We start from the raw sequence: 20,162 nt of genomic DNA on the forward strand, positions 1-20,162 counted from the left end.
CCAGTTAAATATCAGTAGATAGATTAAATAAATGATACTACTAGATTACTACGCTAAGATTTCTCGTGATAATAGCTTTTGTGTAGAGCTCTACAGCTTCAAGTTTGTGATAGTGTTAGCAGGGAAAATCCGGCGTTGGCCCGTCCGGCACCTCTATAGCTGAGACTCGAGGACTGGAGTAGTAGGGCACTTATTCGCCCAATGATCTTGCAAAATGACCTAAGTCACAGCAAGATCGCTACCGTTGCGCATAATCAAAGGCGGTTTTCTTGAAGTTCGACGTCAGTATTGATGGCGATTTCTATGCTACTGGTGTGTGGTATTGATGAACAGGTTTGGTTGGCTATTCCGAGAGCGGCCGCCACAGCCATAAAAACAGTTTGAGCACGCCGGGGACTAGCCAATGAGAGACGGTCCGACTCCGCTGTCATCACCAAAACATTCGACTCATAAAGAGGCCGTGGCGGCTGCAGGAGAGAAAAAAAGACAGACCATTCTAAAGCCACTGCTCCAAATCTCTCACTTTTAGACATCAAGTCGTGGTTTCTCCCAGTCCAGTTCCACCAGCAGCATGTCTGTAAGTCTAGCACCCCGCGCCACCTGCCCAAGTCGTCATTCACTGTCTTCCTCTACTAACACCTCACTGTAGTTCCACATTGAGAACGCAGCCGTCGGCGATCCCCACAACTCAGAAGACTGGCGCATTCGTGGCTACAACCCCCTCACACCGCCTGATCTGCTGCAGAGTGAGATCCCCCAGACAGCCAAGTCCCGCGACACAGTACTCAAGGCTCGCGACGAAGCCGTCGCCATTGTCCAGGGCAAAGATGCACAGAAGCGACTGCTCGTCGTCATCGGCCCGTGCTCTATCCACGATCCCGCCGCTGCCCTCGACTACTGCGACCGCCTGCTGAAGCTCAAGGAAAAGTACCAGGATGACCTCCTCATCGTCATGCGCTCATACCTCGAGAAGCCCCGCACCACGGTCGGCTGGAAGGGCCTGATCAACGACCCCGACATCGACAACAGCTTCAAGATCAACAAGGGTCTGCGCATCTCGCGACAGCTTTTTGCTGACTTGACGGAGAAGGGCATGCCGCTGGCGAGCGAGATGCTGGATACCATCTCGCCCCAGTTCCTGGCTGACATGTTCAGCGTGGGAGCCATTGGCGCCAGAACCACCGAGTCGCAACTGCACCGTGAACTCGCCTCTGGTCTGTCTTTCCCCGTAGGCTTCAAGAACGGCACAGACGGCACCCTTGATGTTGCCATCGACGCCATCGGCTCAGCTAAGCACCCCCACCACTTCCTCTCCGTCACCAAACCCGGCGTTGTCGCCATTGTCGGCACAATTGGCAACGACGACTGCTTCATCATCCTGCGTGGCGGCAAGAAGGGAACAAACTACGATGCAAAGAGCGTCAAGGAAGCGCGTGAGAAGCTCGAGTCAAAGGGTATGAACTCGCGCCTCATGGTTGACTGCAGTCACGGCAACTCGGAGAAGAACCACATGAACCAGCCCAAGGTTGCCCGTGCCATCGCCGAGCAGATTGAGGCCGGTGAGACGGCCATCATGGGCGTCATGATTGAGAGCAACATCAAGGCTGGTACGCAAAAGGTGCCCAAGGAAGGGAAAGCTGGTCTCGAGTACGGCATGTCGATCACGGATGCGTGCATCGACTGGGAGACCACCGAGACGGTGCTTGAGGACCTCGCTGCAGCTGTGTCAAAGAGGAGGACGCTTCTTGGCCAGAATGGTGCAAACTAAAAGGACGCCAGTCTTTCCATGAAGAAAAAAAAGAAGGGCACGGCAGGCGTGGCGTATACAAGGCATGGTGCATGGCGTTTCCTCTTTGCTGTTCAAAAGCCGTTTGGATTAATGGCGAAAAAGATGAATTATTACGATACTACCCAAATTAAAAGTTGCTAAAACAGAGAAAAAGTTATGCTACACATCACAACTCTTCAATCTCGGGTTCTTGTTCTTCTGTATCGTCACCCATGGTGTGTCCTGGATACTTGTCGTACCAATCTCCTGGGTTGCCGCCAGGCATGCATAGTCCCAGTCGCCAAAAGTAGTCGCGATGGGCAAAGAAGAGCTGCCAAAACTTGAAGCGAGTGGGCACTCCCCACGCGGGTTTTTCTTCGTCGCTGCCCGCAATGCACTGCATGTCTTCGTCTCCATCGCAGAAGTGAACATCGGCGACGGAAAACGGTAGGCTAGATTCTGAGATGAAGATTTCTTCGCTATGCATGCTGAAGCCCCATTCAGTCAGGGGTAGCAAAGGCACGGGGTCGCCAACGTGGGTAACGCGGTGGATCTTATTATGCTGGTGGTTTGCCGTAACGTTGAAGCGCTCATCAATGTATGCGTTGAACTCCTTATTCCCTAGCCTAGGTTCTCCAAACGTTGTCACATGAGGATCCCAGCCACGTGCTTTGAAGTCCAGACCAGCCAGAGTTGCTACAGCGCCGCCCAACGAGTGTCCCACCAAGACCAGCTTATACTCCGGATACTTTTCTAGGGCTTCGGAGACATACGGTAGGATGACCCTGCGCGTGTTGAGCCAGGACGAGTAGAAGCCTGTGTGGACGGTGCAATTCTCGCATTTCGGCGGTTCTGCGGGAGGAGTGTTCCCCTCCGCAACGCCCTCCGCGACACCGACTCGGGGGGTGAGAAAGTCCGAATCGCCGCTGTCTGAATCATCGTCGCCTGGATACGGGATGTATTCCTGGGGTATGGTGGACAAGTCCGCAATAGTGTTTGCGATGGAATAGGTGCCACGGAACGCGATAATCAGTCGCGGTTCCGCAGGGTGGTGCGAGAGAGCAATGTAGCCGCACGAGTCGGACAGGAAAGGACCAGTATTCCATGCCTACGTGTACACACATATATCAGCACATAAGTAATGCGACGCATGCTGACGTGCAGCGACTCACCTTGACTAGATCAAAAGTCTCAAAGTCGCGATCCGCACAGCGGCTTGCGCATGTAAAGGGCTTCTTTATGCCCAGTCCTGCAGTGCCGACACAGTAGGAGATGTCGACAATGCGCGCGAGTTCTTCGAGCTCCCAGAAGAGATCCTGGGGAATGATGGTGGCATTATTGCCAGTGGCTTTTGCTGTTCCGCGGACCAGCGGTTGCTGTGTCGCATCGGCCTGGGGGCTAGCGGCCCAGGACGTAGCGAGGGTGAGATAGCATAGGAGCAGGCTGCGTAGAGAGCCCATCAGTAAGATGCTTCACATATCCCGTATGTAGAGCGGCGATGAAGGGCGGGCGTAGGCTTGGTGGTGAGGTCAGAGGACGAATGCGGACGTGATCAGGATCAATCAGCAGTTGGTCGCGTCACCGCCGAGGCGCCTAGACAGCGCCAAGCCATGGACCCTGAAAAAGCAGCCTATGACATCACGGGCGCCGCTGGACGAGAGCCTTCTGCTAGTTCCATATTTGGGCCATGCGGGCTGCCCGCTGCTGACACACGACACAAACCTTCACCCTTACTTTATACTAAACTCCGCCTGTCCATCCAAGACTCTGTCCCACCCGTTGGCTTCCGGACAAGACTCTCCCCGTTTCTTAAGTAATCATCACTGCCGGTGCTTCCGATTTTTTCTTTGCTCGAGGCCCAAATACCACCGTACTACCACCGACGCCTTATTGCTACCGCAACAATGGTTTCTGAACAAAGGTCAACAGACGCCTTAAGGGCGACGGAGGACGCTCGTCCTACCACTGCAGACCGAATAGACACTACGCCAGTGCCAACCGTTCAGATTGACGGTGTAAGCGACGACAAGGAACAAGCATCAGACATGACCGCTGCCAATAATACAACAAGCCTCAACCCAAGCGCACAGCCAAGTCGCGCTCCATCGCCAAACCGACACGCTCTCTTCCCCCACACCCAAGTGACATACGATGACCCCGACTTTACACGTCCGCCACCGCTCAATTACTCGCTGCGAACCCGCAAGAAGGCCATTTTCTGGTTCTGGACCCTTATCATTCTCGACTGCGTCTGCATGCCTATCGGCCTCTACTTTGGCATGTGGTACGGCCTCACTCGCGACCAATTGTCCGCCAATGCAGTCTTCAGTATCAGCACCGCATTGCTAGGAACTGTGTCGATTGTTGAGTATTTCATCCGCTTCCACAGACTGTGGAAGAAGAATTCCAGCTGCCGCGTCATCGGAGCTAAGAGATGGTACCTCGACTGGTTTCACTGGAATTTGTCGGTTGGATGGTTTTTCGTCATGATTGAGCTGATTGCGTAAGTTTTCGCTGTTGTTATGTTCCATGGAATAATGCTAAATCTTCGCAGCGGCACATGTCCCCACGACCCACCCATCCGAGTCCTCGCCATGCCAGCACCAACCATGATGTTCGCAATTGGCGTTGAACTTCTCCTAGTCGACATTCTACGCATCATGAAGGTCCCTGCCCCTTGCCGTATCTCATCACTGCCACAGGGTGCCCCTCTCCGTCCTGGCATCTACGCTTACATCGAGGACATTTGCGCAGTAGACGGATCCGGCGGTACCGAGTTCCGTCAGCGATTGAACCTCCGATACCAGGCCAGCAAGGCGTTCCGCGAGATGCTCCACCGCTTGACGCTCTTTTGGGCCATTGGAGCCATTGTCACTTCTGCCGTCTGCACAGCCATCATCTTCACCATTCAGCGTGACGCTGCTTACGTGGTATGTTCTAATCTCCCCTTACGCCCTTGTGATATGCTTTTGCTAACTCAACATAGGTCGGCTGGGTCGTACCATTCCTCTGGGCAGGTATCTGGGCCGCCATCACCATCAAATGGGTCCAACTCGAACTCAAGCGCGAATACGAACAGTGGACCACGGCTCAATACAAGCTCTAGAGAGCTTTCTTTTTATCCTTTCGAGCACCCCCTTTTTTGTTGTTCGACTAATCAAAGGAAAAGAATTGCGTGTATTACTAAAATCAGAAGATTGTTAATTTTTTACATGAGTAGTACGGGCGTTATGGACACATCGCTAGGTTAATGCCTCTTTTTCTTTTTGGGCTAGGAACGTTGATGAAACAAACAGCGAGATACCACTTCTTTTTTTGCGTATGCGTATGTAGAATATCCACGTTTCATCGTTTCGGTTTGTCTTGCGTCGCCTTTCCAGTCTTTTGCAGCTCGAAAGTGATGTGTGACATCCCCCCAAAAAAACACAGAAACATCGCGCGTCTGATTGGTGTGATGTCTCAAACGTGGCTACGTAAGCCCCCCAAGATTGATGGCTGCAGATCGCACGGTTGATAACATCATTTCTACGCAATGCCCAACACCACGGGCGGGAGGGGGAAGGCTAAGCTTTTGCGCATGACATTGTCCAAGGCTTTGTTTTCTTCCCATTAGCCTAGTTTGGGGTTAGGACGGAATCCTTTGATATGGCTCGGACCCTGATTTTAACGGGCAAAGCTTAGACATCCATTGACAAAGTGATAACCACAGTGCATGAATTGAAGGAGTAGTATAGAGTTGTTATGCATGCACCAAGGACTTGGGTATCATTTCACATACACATGTACAGCTACTCTTCCGATTCTTCCATCTCTTCCATCTCTTCCAGCTCTTCCATCTTAGTATCCCCATTCTCTTCTATCTTAGTATACTCATACTCGTCCGTCGCCGCGTACCCCTCCCTTTTGCTTTTCTTTTCCCCCTTCACCCCAACCTTGACAACCTCGACATCCCAACTCTCCATATCAACAAGTACGATCTTGCCCGTAGTCTGGAACTTTGGTACACTAACAATCAGCACCTTCTGGCCCGTCGGGTCCTTTATGATTTTCTTATCAAACTTCTTTTGGCAGCCAGCAATGTATATGTGTGGGCATTCGGTCAACATGAGAGGATCGTGGTCTTGGAAGGGGTAGCACCAGAGGGTGTCCGGAGCGGTGGGGGCCACACAGCGCCAGCGGAGCATCATTTCCATTGCGTCGACCGACTTGACATGCTCAAAGTATTTTAGAAGGTCTTCAACGGTTTGGCCGCCCGTGCTGAGGACGCGGTAGCCATCGATGTCGCCAGCCCAGGGGTTTGTTACGGCGTCGAAGCCATTGAGGGTTTCGTTGCTGGCGATGGGAGGCTCGGCGTAGAGTCTGGTGTTGGGGAAGAGCGCGGGATGGAGGGGCTGTTGGGGGAGGGCGACGTTTGAGGGGTCTGATGCGCCTGGGAGCATGGTGATAGGGAGGGTAGGGAGTATCTCGCAGAGAAACTCGTCGAGGCGTTCAGTTGGTGCTGCGTTGTATGATGAGGCATCGTATCCGTAGTGTCTGGCTGCGCTTTTCTTCGCAGCAAAATCTTCTCGTGATAGAATTGGCGAGCCGCGTGCTAACGAGCCTCCTGCTATCATTAGGCGTGTTATTTTCGAGACATCTTCTTGTGTTGATGGGTCTGCCGCTTCTCCTGTCAAGTACTCTACGAGCAGATCCAGCGCCACCTCATCGTCATCTGCGCCTGTAAGCTCCAGCCCTGACACAATGGCTAACTTTCCGGCAGGCTCGCGTTTTGGTATACTTTGCTTTTCCTTTGAGAGTGCTATGTCGTCACGTTCCCAGCGCTGTGGTTGTCTCGGTAGGTCGGCGCATTGTGTTGCAATGACCTTGAATGTGCCATCGGCCTCCTCCGTACCTAACGCTGCAAGTATACACCCTGTAACAAAGTGACCGTGCAGAGGCTTGCCCGTGACTCGAAGGCGTCCCGACTCATCCTCGAGCATCATCTCGTCACCGCCAGAGGGAGATATGTAGGTATCGCGTTGAGGGGGATCGGCTATCCAGTGCTGAGGGCTGTTAGATTCTCATTTCTCAAGTCTCGGGGGGAGGGTTGTACATCTTTCCCAATATCGTCCAACACATTCGGCTTCTGTGCCATTTCCATGTACACTGTCCCTACTACCCAGCACAGTTCACCTTGTCGAACATCAAGCACCCGGTCAACAAAGCTTGCCTTCTGGCCACCCAACTAAACCTGTGTCAGCCATGCAAGACTGGCAATCCTGTATAGCCCCGCAGCCGAACAAAGCATACCTCAAAGTTGTGCCAGGCCTCCTCTGCTCTCTCTTTTACCGTCTTCTTCAGTTGCATCAGACGTAGGAAGTACATGTCAGCGAATTGTTGTGAGTAATGTCTATCGGTGCCTTGCGGTAATACGAAATGGTGGAGCGGGTTGTATGCAGATGCATTTCGAGACGGTGGGAGCGGTGCATCTTCACTGGTGTTGTTGTTAGCAATTATCCTCTGAGAGAGAAGTGGTCTTACAAAGGCTCGCCTTGAAGCAGGCTGTCTTGCAGTTTAGCCATTGGAGCTGTGGTGTAGTGAAATGGGAAGAATCACAACTATCTGAAGTTGGAAAGTTGCGTATTCTGAAAGTCGCGTCGCGCGTCATTCCGCGCCATCCCAAACAGGAAATTCAAAGGGTCCCTGTGCTACCAAAAAACGTGTATATTTTTTACATTAAAGTCAACATTAGGGTAAGACTACAATACGTTCACATCACCTCTGAATTCATATAATTTTGATTTGGTGTGGATTTGATTTGATTTGATTGTTTCGGCCTTATCGACCATAGTAGTAGTAAATCCAACCCCATCGATTTCCTTCTCAATAGGCTTCTGGGCCATCAACAACTTCCAGGCCTCGCCTCTCTTCTTAGGGATATCACTTCTCTATACATCTATTCTTCGTTGCACACAGGCAGTAGTGCGCCTCCATGCTGGTTATTTCATGTTGTATAATCTCGAAAACCGTAGAAACGCCAAATATCATGACCGTGCGCCAAATTGTAACCCGCTATAACTATTAAACATTGATTATAAAACAGGACATGTCGTTGATGGGTTTAGAGCATCTAAAGGGTTGTTAGCCAAAATTTCTAATATGTGTGGGATAGCGTAAACCTACCAGAGCAACACCGCCAGCAACAATGAGACCGAAAGCAGAGCCAGCCATGTGCGAGGCGCCTCCAGTGAAGGGGAGGGTCGATGAAGTAGGCTTAGCATTGGTAGGAGAGCCAGCGCCAGTGCCGGTAGGGTAGGGTGCCGAGGTGGCCGTGCCGTTTGTGGGAAGATTCAAGGCAGAGGTAGTAGCGGCGAGGGCAGCAACGACGGAGATGATAGAGAATTGCATGGTGGCTTTGGTTGGAGTGATGATTATTCGGTGGTGGATTGTCGAAGATGAGGGTATTGAGATTTAGTAGCTGAAGGATGTGTTTGTGGATTTGGTGTGAATGGGGAGACTTTAACTTGTGTGTGTTGATGATGGCAACTCTTATATCCCTTATAGCTCAATCCAAATATACAAACATCCTCTAGAGCACATTCTAGCCATCCCCACACGCGTACGTACAACAGCCCACATCCCAGCCATCGGCCGCCCAGCCCTACGAAAGCCTCGGCCCCACCGAAACCAGGAGATGGCCACTCGGGAGCTTGTCGGAAGCCCGTCGCACGAGGCTGGAAATATGATGGCTAGGGTTGTAACAGGAATTGCACATTGCTAAGCGTGGCGGACGTCACAAAGCGGCTGGGCCGAAGGTGTCCGGAGGAGGCTGGGGGCTAATTTTAGCATCCCCAGCCACATACACCGCCTCCTATATTGACACTCAACTCATCTCATTCGCTGCTGTTTGCCTTTTGTCGACACCCTATCGACAAGAGTTCTTCTTATCGCTCACCATACAGATCTCGTTAATGTCACGATAGAAAAAAAATCCGAGGTGATAGATTGTAAGATGGCTGGGCTCGCGCGGCCACTGTCTTGGAAAACGGATCCGTGTGGACGGCCCACTGACTTGACCAAACCGTATGTTCCGTTTCACGAAACAATCAACACCTCTCTTGCTACTGCTTACGCAACTCTGCAAACTCATTTCGATTGCGTTGGCTGTTTTGTCTGTAGGCCCGCTATTCATGTCCGCCCCCTGCCGCCGCGATGCAACGTTGGCGCCGAAAGCCACCGAAGCTTAAGTAGTACTACGTAAAGTTGCAAGCAGTTCCCGAACTGCTTACCAGGGGAACCGTTGCATCCGTACTCTAAGTAAAGACTGCACATGTGTTCGTACCTGGGCAATAGCAATTTAGCCGCCTCGACGACCAAATGGAGACAAGCAGCGAAATTATCCCGACACATTATCTCTTTGAGGAAGACTGTGAGGCCGAATGATGGATTCCGACCAACCATATCACGTGCCCATACACAATGCCTAGACTTCTTTGTGGCGATTTCTTCAAATTCGCCATTTACCGGTACTTGGCCGCAATATTCTACACTTGGTGCCCAAATCACCATCTCCTACTCACGAGATCTTGGCTGAAATATTCTAGCGCAGCTGATTGGTTGAGCTTCTGTCTTAACCAACAAGAAGCTTGAGTACGATTGCAGTGGTATATCTATGCGAACTATAATTAGAAAACTACGAGCTGTTTTGTCAGAGTCTTCGTAGGTTCGCTACGGTAATTAAGACAGTGCTTTTGATTAGCTCAGGCCCCTGGTTGAAAACAATAGGTTACTGATAGACTATCGTTAGACAGTATCTAGATAGTGGGCATGAATAGTTAGCAACAGGAGCAAACGTAGCCAAAAAAACGTCTATTTTCACGACGTATAAACCGCTACGTAGCTAGAGTGGTGTTTGAGTGGGTTGTATCTGCGTATCTGAATAGAATTTGACTGGCAAGGTTCGCAAATTCGGGCCGAAGGGGTTCAAAGAGGGCAGGTCCCTGACAACCATGATAGATTGAGTATCACGAATACACGGTCTCTTAACTTAATTACGCACTGATGCGTTACGACGCAACTATTGAATCTAGACCGGCTTGTCACCACTAAATGTTCGATCAAGAGATTGCCTGTACACACGATGTCAACATTGCGATCGTACACTGCAAATAGATAAATTTGGACAGTCTTATACGGTATGAGTACGCAAAGCAGAGATCTACATACGAGCCTGGTGCTAAAATGTCTCTCCGCTCGCCTCGCCAGCAAGATGATGCCCAAAGCTCGCTTGCTCTCTTGATTGTGATCGGATCGGATTCTCTGCTACTTGGTAATAGTAAGACATACGCCAGACAGTGGAGCTGATAAAACAAGGATATCGGATACACCTCAGCATTAGATACCTTCCTCTCCTGGTAGCTCAGGGCTAAGTGAGACCTGGAAGGATCTAATACGATGACTATTCACACGTCATCTTGCAGTCTGTGGTTAGTATGGGGCTTATACGACGTGTTTCGAGGGTTGTACTAGACAATCATCACATCCAAGCATACTCCAAGCGTCTTTAGCAGTTTGATGAAACCTCGGCTGGGTTCTTCAGTCCTAATCCGGGAGGACATTGGTTTTTTTGTGTGAATGCAATGTGATGCTGAAGCGGTGTGGCAGATGGTATTTGTCGTAAATGATAGTAAGGGTTGATCGTAGTGCACTGTTGACTTTAATATAAGTATGTATCTACCTAAGCGCAGCCGATACCATTACCTAAAGAATAAAATAGGAATTGACAAGGCTTCTCTTCGGCAGATAGTGGGTTGGCTCTATAGTAACTTCTTAGCCAGTTTCTCCCTGTTTCATCCTGAACTCTTCCAAGCCTGGTCAGTGAGTCAAATATAATCCATAGTCTATTGTCTTATCTACAAAATCTCAGAGTGTGTACACGTGAACTTTGAGAATGCAGTAGTGCATTCTTTAGTTTTGTGTGATCTGAAAACTCGGACACGAGCTTATGCGAGCGGAGCCGCTCATCACACACTAACGCAGCTCTTAAATGCAAGTCACTAGATTCAGCATCATGGTCTGTGCTGATTCCATCTCATGCAGAAAAAAAAAGCTGAGAGTATTTAATCTCCACTTCACATCTTCCTGGACCATGACGATGCATTATGCGTTGTACAGGAGGGTTTAAAATGCCAGAGCAATTAGGAAGGTGCACGAGCAATGACTGAGAGTGGAATTAGTCATAATTTGCCGAGTCTTTACGCGGAACTGAGATGCGGTAGATGTAGGGAGTTGGGTGCTTCGCCAGAGTCAACATCTGGCTTTACCTTTCGTCTCACAGTGAACGCCACGTCGTACTCACAAAGCTCTACAGCAAACTCATCTCAGCAAGAAGCAGTTTTCAATGCATAGGCTAACAAATTCTATATCCGCAAATAGACTAGAACGCTAGAATGTTGCGAATGGATAGTTTTGTTGTGTCATATCGTAGCAAAGCGTTTGCGTTATGTGATCTAGGTCAGACGTAGCTAGCAACAACTAGCATTACGATATCGCAGGTAGTCTTCGCTGGTCACTGGTCTAAACCACATGTCGCCTACAATGGCGCATTTCAGACCTCGCAATATCCCAAGATAGATTCAATTCATCTTCTGCAAGGGATTTATGTCGTTCAAGTCCGCTGCTCATGAGACTTCCTGGTGCTATCCTGGATCGGACTGTCTCGTGGCTTTCGTACAATATTGAAGTCTCTCATGTTCGGCGGCCCTGCCTTCGAGGTTCTTGGCTGTAGGAACAGCCGGAGACCTTATCCATCTTCCGCCCTTTGCGTTCCGTCCTGTCCTCGATGTGACGTCATAACGTATGCTGCGTCGCTAATGAGTACACTACTGTTATGCCTCGCATAAATGTCTAAATAGGGTCATAATTAGGTGATCGCTATAACTTCATGTCTGTGGCAAGTTCACTCACCGAAAACTCAGTGAAAACAGCTGACAGCTTCCGTCGATCACCTAATGTTGCCTTCGATGCTGTCGTCTCCTCTTTTAGCATATCGTCTAGTACGATTCAACCGAATTTCATATGCACGAATCTCCGGCAAGATTATATAACAAGGCGTCTCTTTTGGTACGATCAAATGATTATTGCAAAGATGGACGGCTTGGGTTACCCGACTGCTCAACCTATGGCCTTTTCCTAAGTTTTTCTATGATCAACTGGGTGTCTAGTGTAAATCGGAACTCAGATCTAGGGTTTCCAATTGGTACATAGCTTAATGAGGAACCCCAAGATTGCGAGGGGGTTACACGGTATTCTGAAACTTTAATGCCTGCCGGCCGTGCCGGGTTGCCAGCCGACGGGCGGAACGGATAGAGCCGCGCCCGTTCCCATCTTCCCCCTTCCCCACCACCAATCACGGTTATAACGGGAGAGCCTACCCCACTACAAATTACCTAATTTCTACTAACATATACACCTGTTCAAGCGTTGACTCAGAGCATTACTGGCGCTGCTCACTTCCTGTGTACTAATTGGGAACGAGAGTATTTACCGAGGGGGAGTGGCTAGGAGTGGAGAATAGGACGATGGGGGAAGGCTGGTACTTAATTCCGAATACACACGCTTTGCATCGAAATTCCAGCATTGCATCTATATCTTCTGTTGTTCACCAGGAACTAGAGCCAACGTGGTGAAACAGCCTGTTGTGTTATTTTCTTCTTTTCACAATATCCCAAAATTTTGCTGTGGCGAGAGGGCTTCCTTCATAGACTGAGATCATTTTGTTTATCCCAATCTCTTTCTCTAGATTTTATGGAGTTTTGGAGGAAGCGGCTAAGGAAAGAGACCTAGCATCTCTTGTTACACCTAAAAACAATAATCAGAGCGATGCTTGGTAGGGACATCTATGACGGTTTGATTCAAACAATTTGGGCTAAAATACAGCGGAATCGATGCATCCAGATTGTGGCCTCGCACAAACTACATATTAGACCCACATTTCATACCTTTCTCCTCAATAATCACCTCAAAGTCATAAGCGCCGGGTCTAGTTACTTTAAGAACTAGCAAGGCGAGGGAATACTGTAACTGGGCCTCGAAAATGAAGCCACCTATGAAGCAATCCACATAATTCTCCTTATCTTGAACAAGTACCTGTGCTAAGTCAAGGTAATGGAGAAAGATCTACACACAACTTGTCAACTCTCGTGTTTGACTCGACTAGCGCTGTTTCAAATAGCTACATTGAGTCCTGCGAAGCGTGGGAAATCCAAGGTAGGCATATACTGGTAAACCTTCCCTGGCTGGAGGATGGTCTAGGCACGATGCTTCCTGACGTGGCAATCTTTGTTCCGCCTTTTACTTTACGACAAAGTCAAGCCCATTAGTGATGAGGCCTAAGGCCAAACACTGAGTTGAACATGCATTCTTGCGGAGTGCGGGCCGGTACAGATCGCTTGTAATATCCATTCCAAGGTAGTGGGATACATGGAGAGGCGAGGCAACCTTGCAAATTAGACCTCTCGAATACGTCCACGAAGAATATCATATCATCGTGGCAGCCTGTAGGTGGCGTTAAAGAGGGGTTGCAGCTTTAGCTCTATATGGCTGTGCCTATCTCTTGCTGTAAACACGTGTAAGTCTGTGTGCCGGTGTAGTGTATGCGGTGGTGTCGGTTGGATGGCAGCGAGCTCCATGACAACGGCCGGGCTGACGCCCTTTATGCGACCTTTCGCAGCATGAATCACTCTGCCACGTACACGTTTCGGAAAGGCTTGTTAATTAGTAAGGCCGACGTGAATTCGCAGACAAGCCAAAGATCTTCGCTGTACGTCTGTCCCGTGTTGGACTAATCGTCGGCAAGTGGATATATAGGTCGACGTAATGGCCCGCTGTCAAACAGAGACTTGTTTGGATTGGAGAGGTGATAATGCGTAGGTGTGTTTGATGGGGATATTAGCTGGTTGGTAGGGTAATTTAGTACTATGTCGGTTTGCAACTTGATCGCGACCATGTGGGTGACAGGCTACCATGCAGAATATATTTACTCTGGAGAAGTGGCAGGAGCTCAAACAAGGACAGATTGGCAGATTTCCGGCATTGTGCCTTTGCGCCACTGCGATACACAACAATCTACCGAGCGATATTGTTGCTGGAAAGGATTTATCGATTCGCACCACATCACGTCTTGGATGAAGATGAGTTCCACGTCAGCACCCAATATGGGCCAGATACTCTTAGAAAAACGCCAAGTTGGTGCGTAGCCGCCGAGGCTTCAGCAGCAGCGTGTAATGGTAATTTGGTCGGGCATGAATTGACATGTCCTGCCAGCGCCTGCTATCTGAACGCGATCTTGGCCGTTGAGAGTGAGCTCTGGCCAGGGCAAAAAGAAGACGTCATATTTACCATGGGACCAAGGCTGCGCAGACGACGACACCACGACGCCCCCCCCCCCCTTCCTTGGCCACGTGACGTATGATTTCACTGGTTTTGACGCTCGAGGATGCGCAACCTTGCCATGGGCACTAGAAGATGGTTGCATCGAGCGAACGTAGTAGCGCCCGTTCATGCGCGGCCGGCGGCACCCGTGGGTGCAGAAGCCGAGAAGTTCAGGCGGGTTCCACAGTCGTCCCAAGAGTCGCGGTGCATGCACGACTAAATTAACAAGCAGCATGCGTTGCGCCTTGGGTGCAGGAGCTTGTAGGGCGCGATATTGTGGGCCTTCCCGAGGATCCTGCAAAGGTTAACTCTGGCCGTCTGCACGTGCATGGTGGTGTGGTTTGGGTTAGCGCAATATCTGCAACCTGTACGACACGTCACAACAGCCACGCTTTGGAGCAACCGTGGAGGGCTTTGGATTGAACAACACGTCTGCCAGCGCAGCGTGGAGGGAGGGCGAGGGTGTGCTCACCCCGCCGGGAGGCTTGTGCGGTGCCTTTGTCCAGCTGCCACTTTCGCTTCAACCGCAGCAAGCGAAGACCGAGCAAGCGCCGCGGTGAAGAGCTGGCTAGCGTTGACGGCGGCCGGGCTGACTGGTGCTGGCAGGACACCAAACCTATGGCCATAGCACGGGAATTCAGGAACAGGGCAGCCTGCAGTATTGGGATGTGACATGGGCTGCATCGCTGCGCACGAACCTGGAGATCGCAGGGCTGAGCAGTTCACACCAGGAACACAGTGCTTGATATTGACGCACCGCTTCTGAACAAGCTGCCCATGCCACCTCACCCCGGTGGGTCTCACTGTGCAGACAGGCCACGGCCCCAATACCACACGCTCTCACTTAGTGCTGTCTTTTGCTTCGTCTGCCCTCGTTGCAGCTTCGACACGTGAAGCATGGTTTCTTGGAGATGACGCGCTTTCAGATGGCATGTCCACGGTACGGAAACGGCACGGCCCTTTACCCTGCTAACCGCAAGCGGGACGAGGGCCGACGAGGGTAGGGCCCAATTTGCGGACACCTCTGGCACTACGTCGGCATGGAGAAACTAGCCGTGGCAGCAACTCTCTTTCGTCCTTCAGTGCCAGCTCACAGCCGAACCAGGCTGAACTCGGTAACACAGTAGAGACCAAAATTTATCCGTATCCCCTCATTGGCCTTGCCATCCCAGACCTGTGGTTTCGACCACACGCAACGTCCTGTCATGGTGTCCGTACCGGGTCCTGGCGGGTTTAGTTTCTGCTTGGTCGTGTTCTCTTTCTCGCTACCCCCGCAGTTCCTCGCTCGATTATGTTTCTGCCGGCCAATTATGGCGGGAAAAACCTGCCAACGCAGCATGCCATCACCCAGGTGCTTTGTTCCGAAGCACATAGGGGGGGTTGCGGCGGCTGCAGGCTGCTTCCTTTTTGACCTGTCTATGTGGCAAAGCCGCCCTCTTGTTCCTACAGGATACCGAAAATGAGGCTCTCGGAGCACTGCTCGACTATAAACAGAGCCAAAACTAATGCCACGCAAGGTGTTCCTACCCAGTCCTCGCTCACACATACTTACCTGATCTTCCCTGATCCCCACTCGCGAAGCCTTACCCCACCACAAACTTTGTTAAAAGCATCACGCTTTCGTCTCTTGTCTACAGTCCCCCATCTCGCACAATGGCAACACAGGAGAGCTACGTGCAAAAGCTACAGCGTGCGCAGACCGATGCTCTCGCCCGTGTAACCTAGCTAAAAAAGACGTTGCAGACTACTGCGCTACCAACCAGATTGCCCAGCCTCAGTTCCAGGACTACTCTGACCCACGAGGTTCGTAGCTCATGCCTATCTCAAGAGACTTTGTCAATATCGCCCACTTTAGTACTGGTATTTGCTGACACACTGCTCAACACAGGCATACGTACAGCGTGGTCAAGCAGTGTCTTTGTCCATGGCCGTGAATACCGAGCCGCGCTATGGCGAGACTACCGTTACCTCGAGCAATCCCGAGAAGAAGCCGCTGAAGTGGCCTGGAAGGCCCTTTCATCCGCCGCCGCAACCAACAACGCAAACCAGACACAATATAACCGGTCCTTTGGGGCGTCCCGATAATGGCTCGACCCCCCCTTACGACACCACATACCGAGATGCTTAGGCGCTGTGAATTGCTGGGATATGCTTTGATACGTTGATGCTCTAGCCGACTTTGTTGTTGTCATCGTTGCATACTTGGCCACTGCATCACTTGAGCCTACGACTTCTTCTTTTCTCTCTCTTTGGAACTTTTTGACTGCAAGCTGTCCCCTTTTTTTTCGTTCTTGCCAGCTGGTTCTATACCCTTTATCGTTCGCACAATGCTCGTTCCATTCGCCAGCCAAAGGGCGTCCATCAAGGCATCCTTGTGTGCCATTGATTCTCGCTGCAGCCTTCGACCGAGACCTTTTTTTTTCACCTTTTTTACTTGAGAAACTTTGGCGCAGCTTCCATGGGTGTTGAGAGTTTTCTACTTTGTTTCGGTCATGTTTCGGTCCTTGTTTAGAATAGTCAATTGAGATAGGATAGTTGAAATATACTTCAAAATAGTCATTGCACCCGCCTGTCAGTGTTTTATTCCTTTCAGCATAAATGTTTCCGATTACTGTCACTCATTTAATTAACTTGTCGAAATGTGAAGTGACAGGACTCATGTCAAATATGTCGTGCATGATTTATGCTTTATATTTCAGAATCACCAAGTGTTTCAGCACGCTTCGTTTATTGTTCACAACAGATTGGTAATAGGGCAAATCCACCGAAACAATTACACTTGTGTTGTTGTGTATGATTCTACCATGGTGTGAGATTCGTTTTGCATAGGCATGCGCTCTATCAAGATGTTTTGTTTGCTCACTAGTCTGGCTGCTTCCTATGTGCAGCAATAGTGATGAGACATATAGCTCTGCAAGTCTGCATGCACTGACGATCCTTTTTTTTTCACTTCGCACCAACGGTACTTGCACACGTCCAAAAGCAATGCGATACACATGGCCACCACGTGTAGCTTAGCCAAGTCATCCAACACATATGCCCACCATGCTCCCACGGTGGATCATCAAGACCACGACTGCAGATGCTAACCCCTGTTAGCGCTTCTCCGACCCAAAGCAATGTCCACAACAATCCACTATGCAAATCCACTGCCCATCTTCATATCAGTAGTTCGTTTTACTCGGCGACCGTTGACTTCATCTCGGCAAGACAAAAGCAAAACAAAGCCGCCAGCAGGCCTGTCTGCTTTTTTAATGAGATAAGAATATCCACGCTAGGTTCACACGTACGCAGCAAGACGGAAAAGAAAATTAAAAAACGGCAACGCCATTGCCGAGATATGGAATGAAGATGTTCCTTCGATACAACGCTGCGCTGTTACCCCTGCGATAGTAGTAGTAGTACCATTTGCAAGAAGTAGTAACAAAAGAAATTAGTACTATCAAACGCAGCTTGCAGAGGCACAGTCCGCTATCGCCTTTTTCCGCCATCTTCCCCCTTTCCCATCTATTCAGTCCAATACAACCTCTCTTTCTGACCACATCCTCGATGATTTGGTTTACCTAAGCAAAACTAGCGCTGAGGTGGCAAAAATGAGGGGGGAGGGGGGGGGACGCCAATATTTCGAAACACGCATCCCTCAAGCGCCCATATGCGACACCTGTTTTGTGAGAGAATAGTAGTACTAGCTGTGCCGCAGCAAATCACATTGACGAAGGCCACACACAAAAAAATGGTATTCATCGCCAACATTAGGTGTACTAAATGCCTACCCATACAAGTCTACATCCGTTGAATAGAATGTAAATAAACTTTGCAACGCAGATAAAGATTTCCATCACATCGCTTTTTTTTCCTGGGTGCATTTGAATCTACATTACCCAGACATCACTACATCTCTTCTTCCATGCACCCTTTCTTCCTTCCTTCCTTCCTCTTTCCCCTTTGGAAATATGCCTCCCCCCCCCCCAAGCCCCCCTCGGCCCAAAAATAAACCCTTACGCGGTCGATCCCCAAACGCATAATGTTTCCTTGACTTTACAAAACACACACCGTCTTACCTCTTCCCTTGCCATGCCTCGACTTTACCTCTTTGCCTCGCAGCACCGCCCATCTAATTCGCACAAAGGGCTTCCTACCAGAAACTGACGCGAAACAGGCCCGAAGTAGTCGGGGCAATTGCCTGGATAGTCAAGGCCTGGGGCAGTCGGTGTGTTGGAGAAGGGAGGTGGGTATCGTGGTGCTGGGTTTGTATGGGCTGGGAGGCTTAGACATTGGCGGTGCTGAGGAATGAATTCCTTGCGGGAGGAGGTGGCGAAGGCAAGTCTTTAGTGGGGCAAAAGAGAAGGGGAGGAAGGAGGGAAGGAAGGGAGGGAGAGAGCGAGAGAGAGGGATGGTGTATAAAAGGGGATTGAACGGAAGGCACGACTGAGGCATCATTTCACAAGCATTCTACAAGTACAATTCTATTATAATACACTATTTTACTACTACTACTACTTCCAGGCGAAGAAAAAGAAGCAAAATTTCCATTCACCACAGTCTCGATATTCGAATAATAATATCAAGAAAAAATGGCACCCATCTTCAAACTCCTCACTCTCCTGTCCCGTATGTCTCTCCCCCTTGTACCCATCACACTCTACCCTTCCATATCGACCATATACACCTACTAACCCCCCTACCCAAAAGTCTCCCTCTACACCTCAGCCCAGGGCACCCAATTCATTACGGGGGCCTGTACCTCGGATGCCGCCTGCGCATCCGGCTGCTGCGGCTTCACATCCGGCAAATGCGCCGCACCCTTTGTGGCCAACGAGCGCGGCGAAGGCTGTGGCTTTGGCGACGCACAACCAAACAACAATGCTTTGAACGGCGGCGGCAACAAGGCTGTAGGCGGCACTCAACCGCCGCAGCAATCCCAACCGCAAGCACCGGCATCCGGACAAACCATGGTAGGCGAAGAAGCAGCACCAGCACCAGCAGCCCCAACGGCCCCGACTCAAGCCAAAGGCACACAATTCATCACGGGCGCCTGCACGTCAGACGCGGATTGTGCATCGAGCTGCTGCGGGTTCAAGAGCGGCAAGTGTGCGGGACCGGTGGTAGCGCAGGAGCGAGATGGCGGGTGTGGATTTGGAGATGCGCAGCCGAATGACGATGCGGCCAGGGCGTTGCAAGGGAGGAGTTTGGGACGGAGGGGTCCTGGGTTTATGTAAGTAAGCATCAAGTATTTCATCTTAAAACGTAAAATGTATGAGAAATGAATAAACTATTGGATGGAAGGAAGGAGGGGTTTTTTTGGTGCCATTGATGACGAAGGTGTTGCGTGAAGAATGGATGATGGTAGTATGTAGGTTATAGAGAAGAGATGGAATAGGACGAGAGGGGTTATTGCTGTAAGACAGTCAAGTGACAGGTTCATGCTTTGTAATATACCTACCCTATCCCACCCTACCACATGTATGGTTGTTTTGTGGTGGGCTCGACTAAGTGGGGGCGTATGTAATACCGCCGCAATCCCCCCCCCTCTCTGCATAGAAACACATGATAGGTTCGTGTCGATGACAGGCGGGTCGGCTCGTGGGGGGGATGCATATTCGGAATAATATCGCACCGAGAAAACAAAACGACAAACAAAAAAAAACATCAAAGGTTTTTCCAACGTCAGGTCATTTGAAAAGCCTCTCTTGACAAGAAAGAAGAGGCAACTGCTCAATCGGCTCATTCGTATTGCATATAACCGGCAACAGGCCTCTTGCCAGACTAAACATGTTTCTAAACGCCCCAAATATTGTACTCCGACGCTTCAAATGCAAGGTACAGAATGCCGACCAATTCAACGAAGGAAGACCAATGTATACGCCCCCAAATATAGAGAGAAAAAAAAAACTCCGCTCCGAGAGAAAAGCCGAATCCGCCGAAAAAGGGCAGGCTCAAAGCCGAGGAACAAAGCGCAGACAGGACCAAGTGATGTGCACTC

General features: G+C 50.2%; 7 protein-coding genes across 7 annotated transcripts; 4 read left to right on the forward strand and 3 right to left on the reverse strand.

Annotated features, from left to right (window-relative positions):
- Window positions 1-571: 571 nt before the first annotated feature.
- COCMIDRAFT_40301 (uncharacterized protein) lies at window positions 572-1,768 on the forward strand (the record flags this gene model as incomplete). Its single annotated transcript, XM_007693758.1, has 2 exons — window positions 572-577; window positions 650-1,768. 2 exons carry the CDS (start codon window positions 572-574, stop codon window positions 1,766-1,768), a joined length of 1,125 nt encoding a protein of 374 aa, XP_007691948.1.
- Window positions 1,769-1,955: 187 nt separating this feature from the next.
- Window positions 1,956-3,228, reverse strand: COCMIDRAFT_105890 (uncharacterized protein; the record flags this gene model as incomplete). Its single annotated transcript, XM_007693761.1, has 2 exons — window positions 1,956-2,876; window positions 2,941-3,228. The coding sequence occupies 2 exons, from the start codon at window positions 3,226-3,228 to the stop codon at window positions 1,956-1,958; spliced, it is 1,209 nt and encodes a 402-aa protein (XP_007691951.1).
- Window positions 3,229-3,672: 444 nt separating this feature from the next.
- Window positions 3,673-4,874, forward strand: COCMIDRAFT_29699 (uncharacterized protein; the record flags this gene model as incomplete). Its single annotated transcript, XM_007693754.1, has 3 exons — window positions 3,673-4,271; window positions 4,323-4,698; window positions 4,755-4,874. 3 exons carry the CDS (start codon window positions 3,673-3,675, stop codon window positions 4,872-4,874), a joined length of 1,095 nt encoding a protein of 364 aa, XP_007691944.1.
- A 682-nt stretch (window positions 4,875-5,556) lies between these two features.
- On the reverse strand, window positions 5,557-7,329 carry COCMIDRAFT_8763 (uncharacterized protein; the record flags this gene model as incomplete). The annotated part of the gene is made up of 4 exons (XM_007693749.1): window positions 5,557-6,810; window positions 6,861-6,992; window positions 7,058-7,241; window positions 7,289-7,329. The coding sequence occupies 4 exons, from the start codon at window positions 7,327-7,329 to the stop codon at window positions 5,557-5,559; spliced, it is 1,611 nt and encodes a 536-aa protein (XP_007691939.1).
- Window positions 7,330-7,868: 539 nt separating this feature from the next.
- Window positions 7,869-8,155, reverse strand: COCMIDRAFT_8764 (uncharacterized protein; the record flags this gene model as incomplete). Its single annotated transcript, XM_007693750.1, has 2 exons — window positions 7,869-7,877; window positions 7,931-8,155. 2 exons carry the CDS (start codon window positions 8,153-8,155, stop codon window positions 7,869-7,871), a joined length of 234 nt encoding a protein of 77 aa, XP_007691940.1.
- Window positions 8,156-15,832: 7,677 nt separating this feature from the next.
- On the forward strand, window positions 15,833-16,264 carry COCMIDRAFT_105902 (uncharacterized protein; the record flags this gene model as incomplete). The annotated part of the gene is made up of 3 exons (XM_007693762.1): window positions 15,833-15,869; window positions 15,905-15,982; window positions 16,068-16,264. 3 exons carry the CDS (start codon window positions 15,833-15,835, stop codon window positions 16,262-16,264), a joined length of 312 nt encoding a protein of 103 aa, XP_007691952.1.
- Window positions 16,265-18,753: 2,489 nt separating this feature from the next.
- COCMIDRAFT_8766 (uncharacterized protein) lies at window positions 18,754-19,398 on the forward strand (the record flags this gene model as incomplete). The annotated part of the gene is made up of 2 exons (XM_007693751.1): window positions 18,754-18,790; window positions 18,872-19,398. The coding sequence occupies 2 exons, from the start codon at window positions 18,754-18,756 to the stop codon at window positions 19,396-19,398; spliced, it is 564 nt and encodes a 187-aa protein (XP_007691941.1).
- Between the last annotated feature and the right edge of the window lie 764 nt (window positions 19,399-20,162).

This window comes from Bipolaris oryzae (assembly GCF_000523455.1).
Source record: "Bipolaris oryzae ATCC 44560 unplaced genomic scaffold scaffold_180, whole genome shotgun sequence".
NCBI classification, from domain to species: domain Eukaryota; kingdom Fungi; phylum Ascomycota; class Dothideomycetes; order Pleosporales; family Pleosporaceae; genus Bipolaris; species Bipolaris oryzae.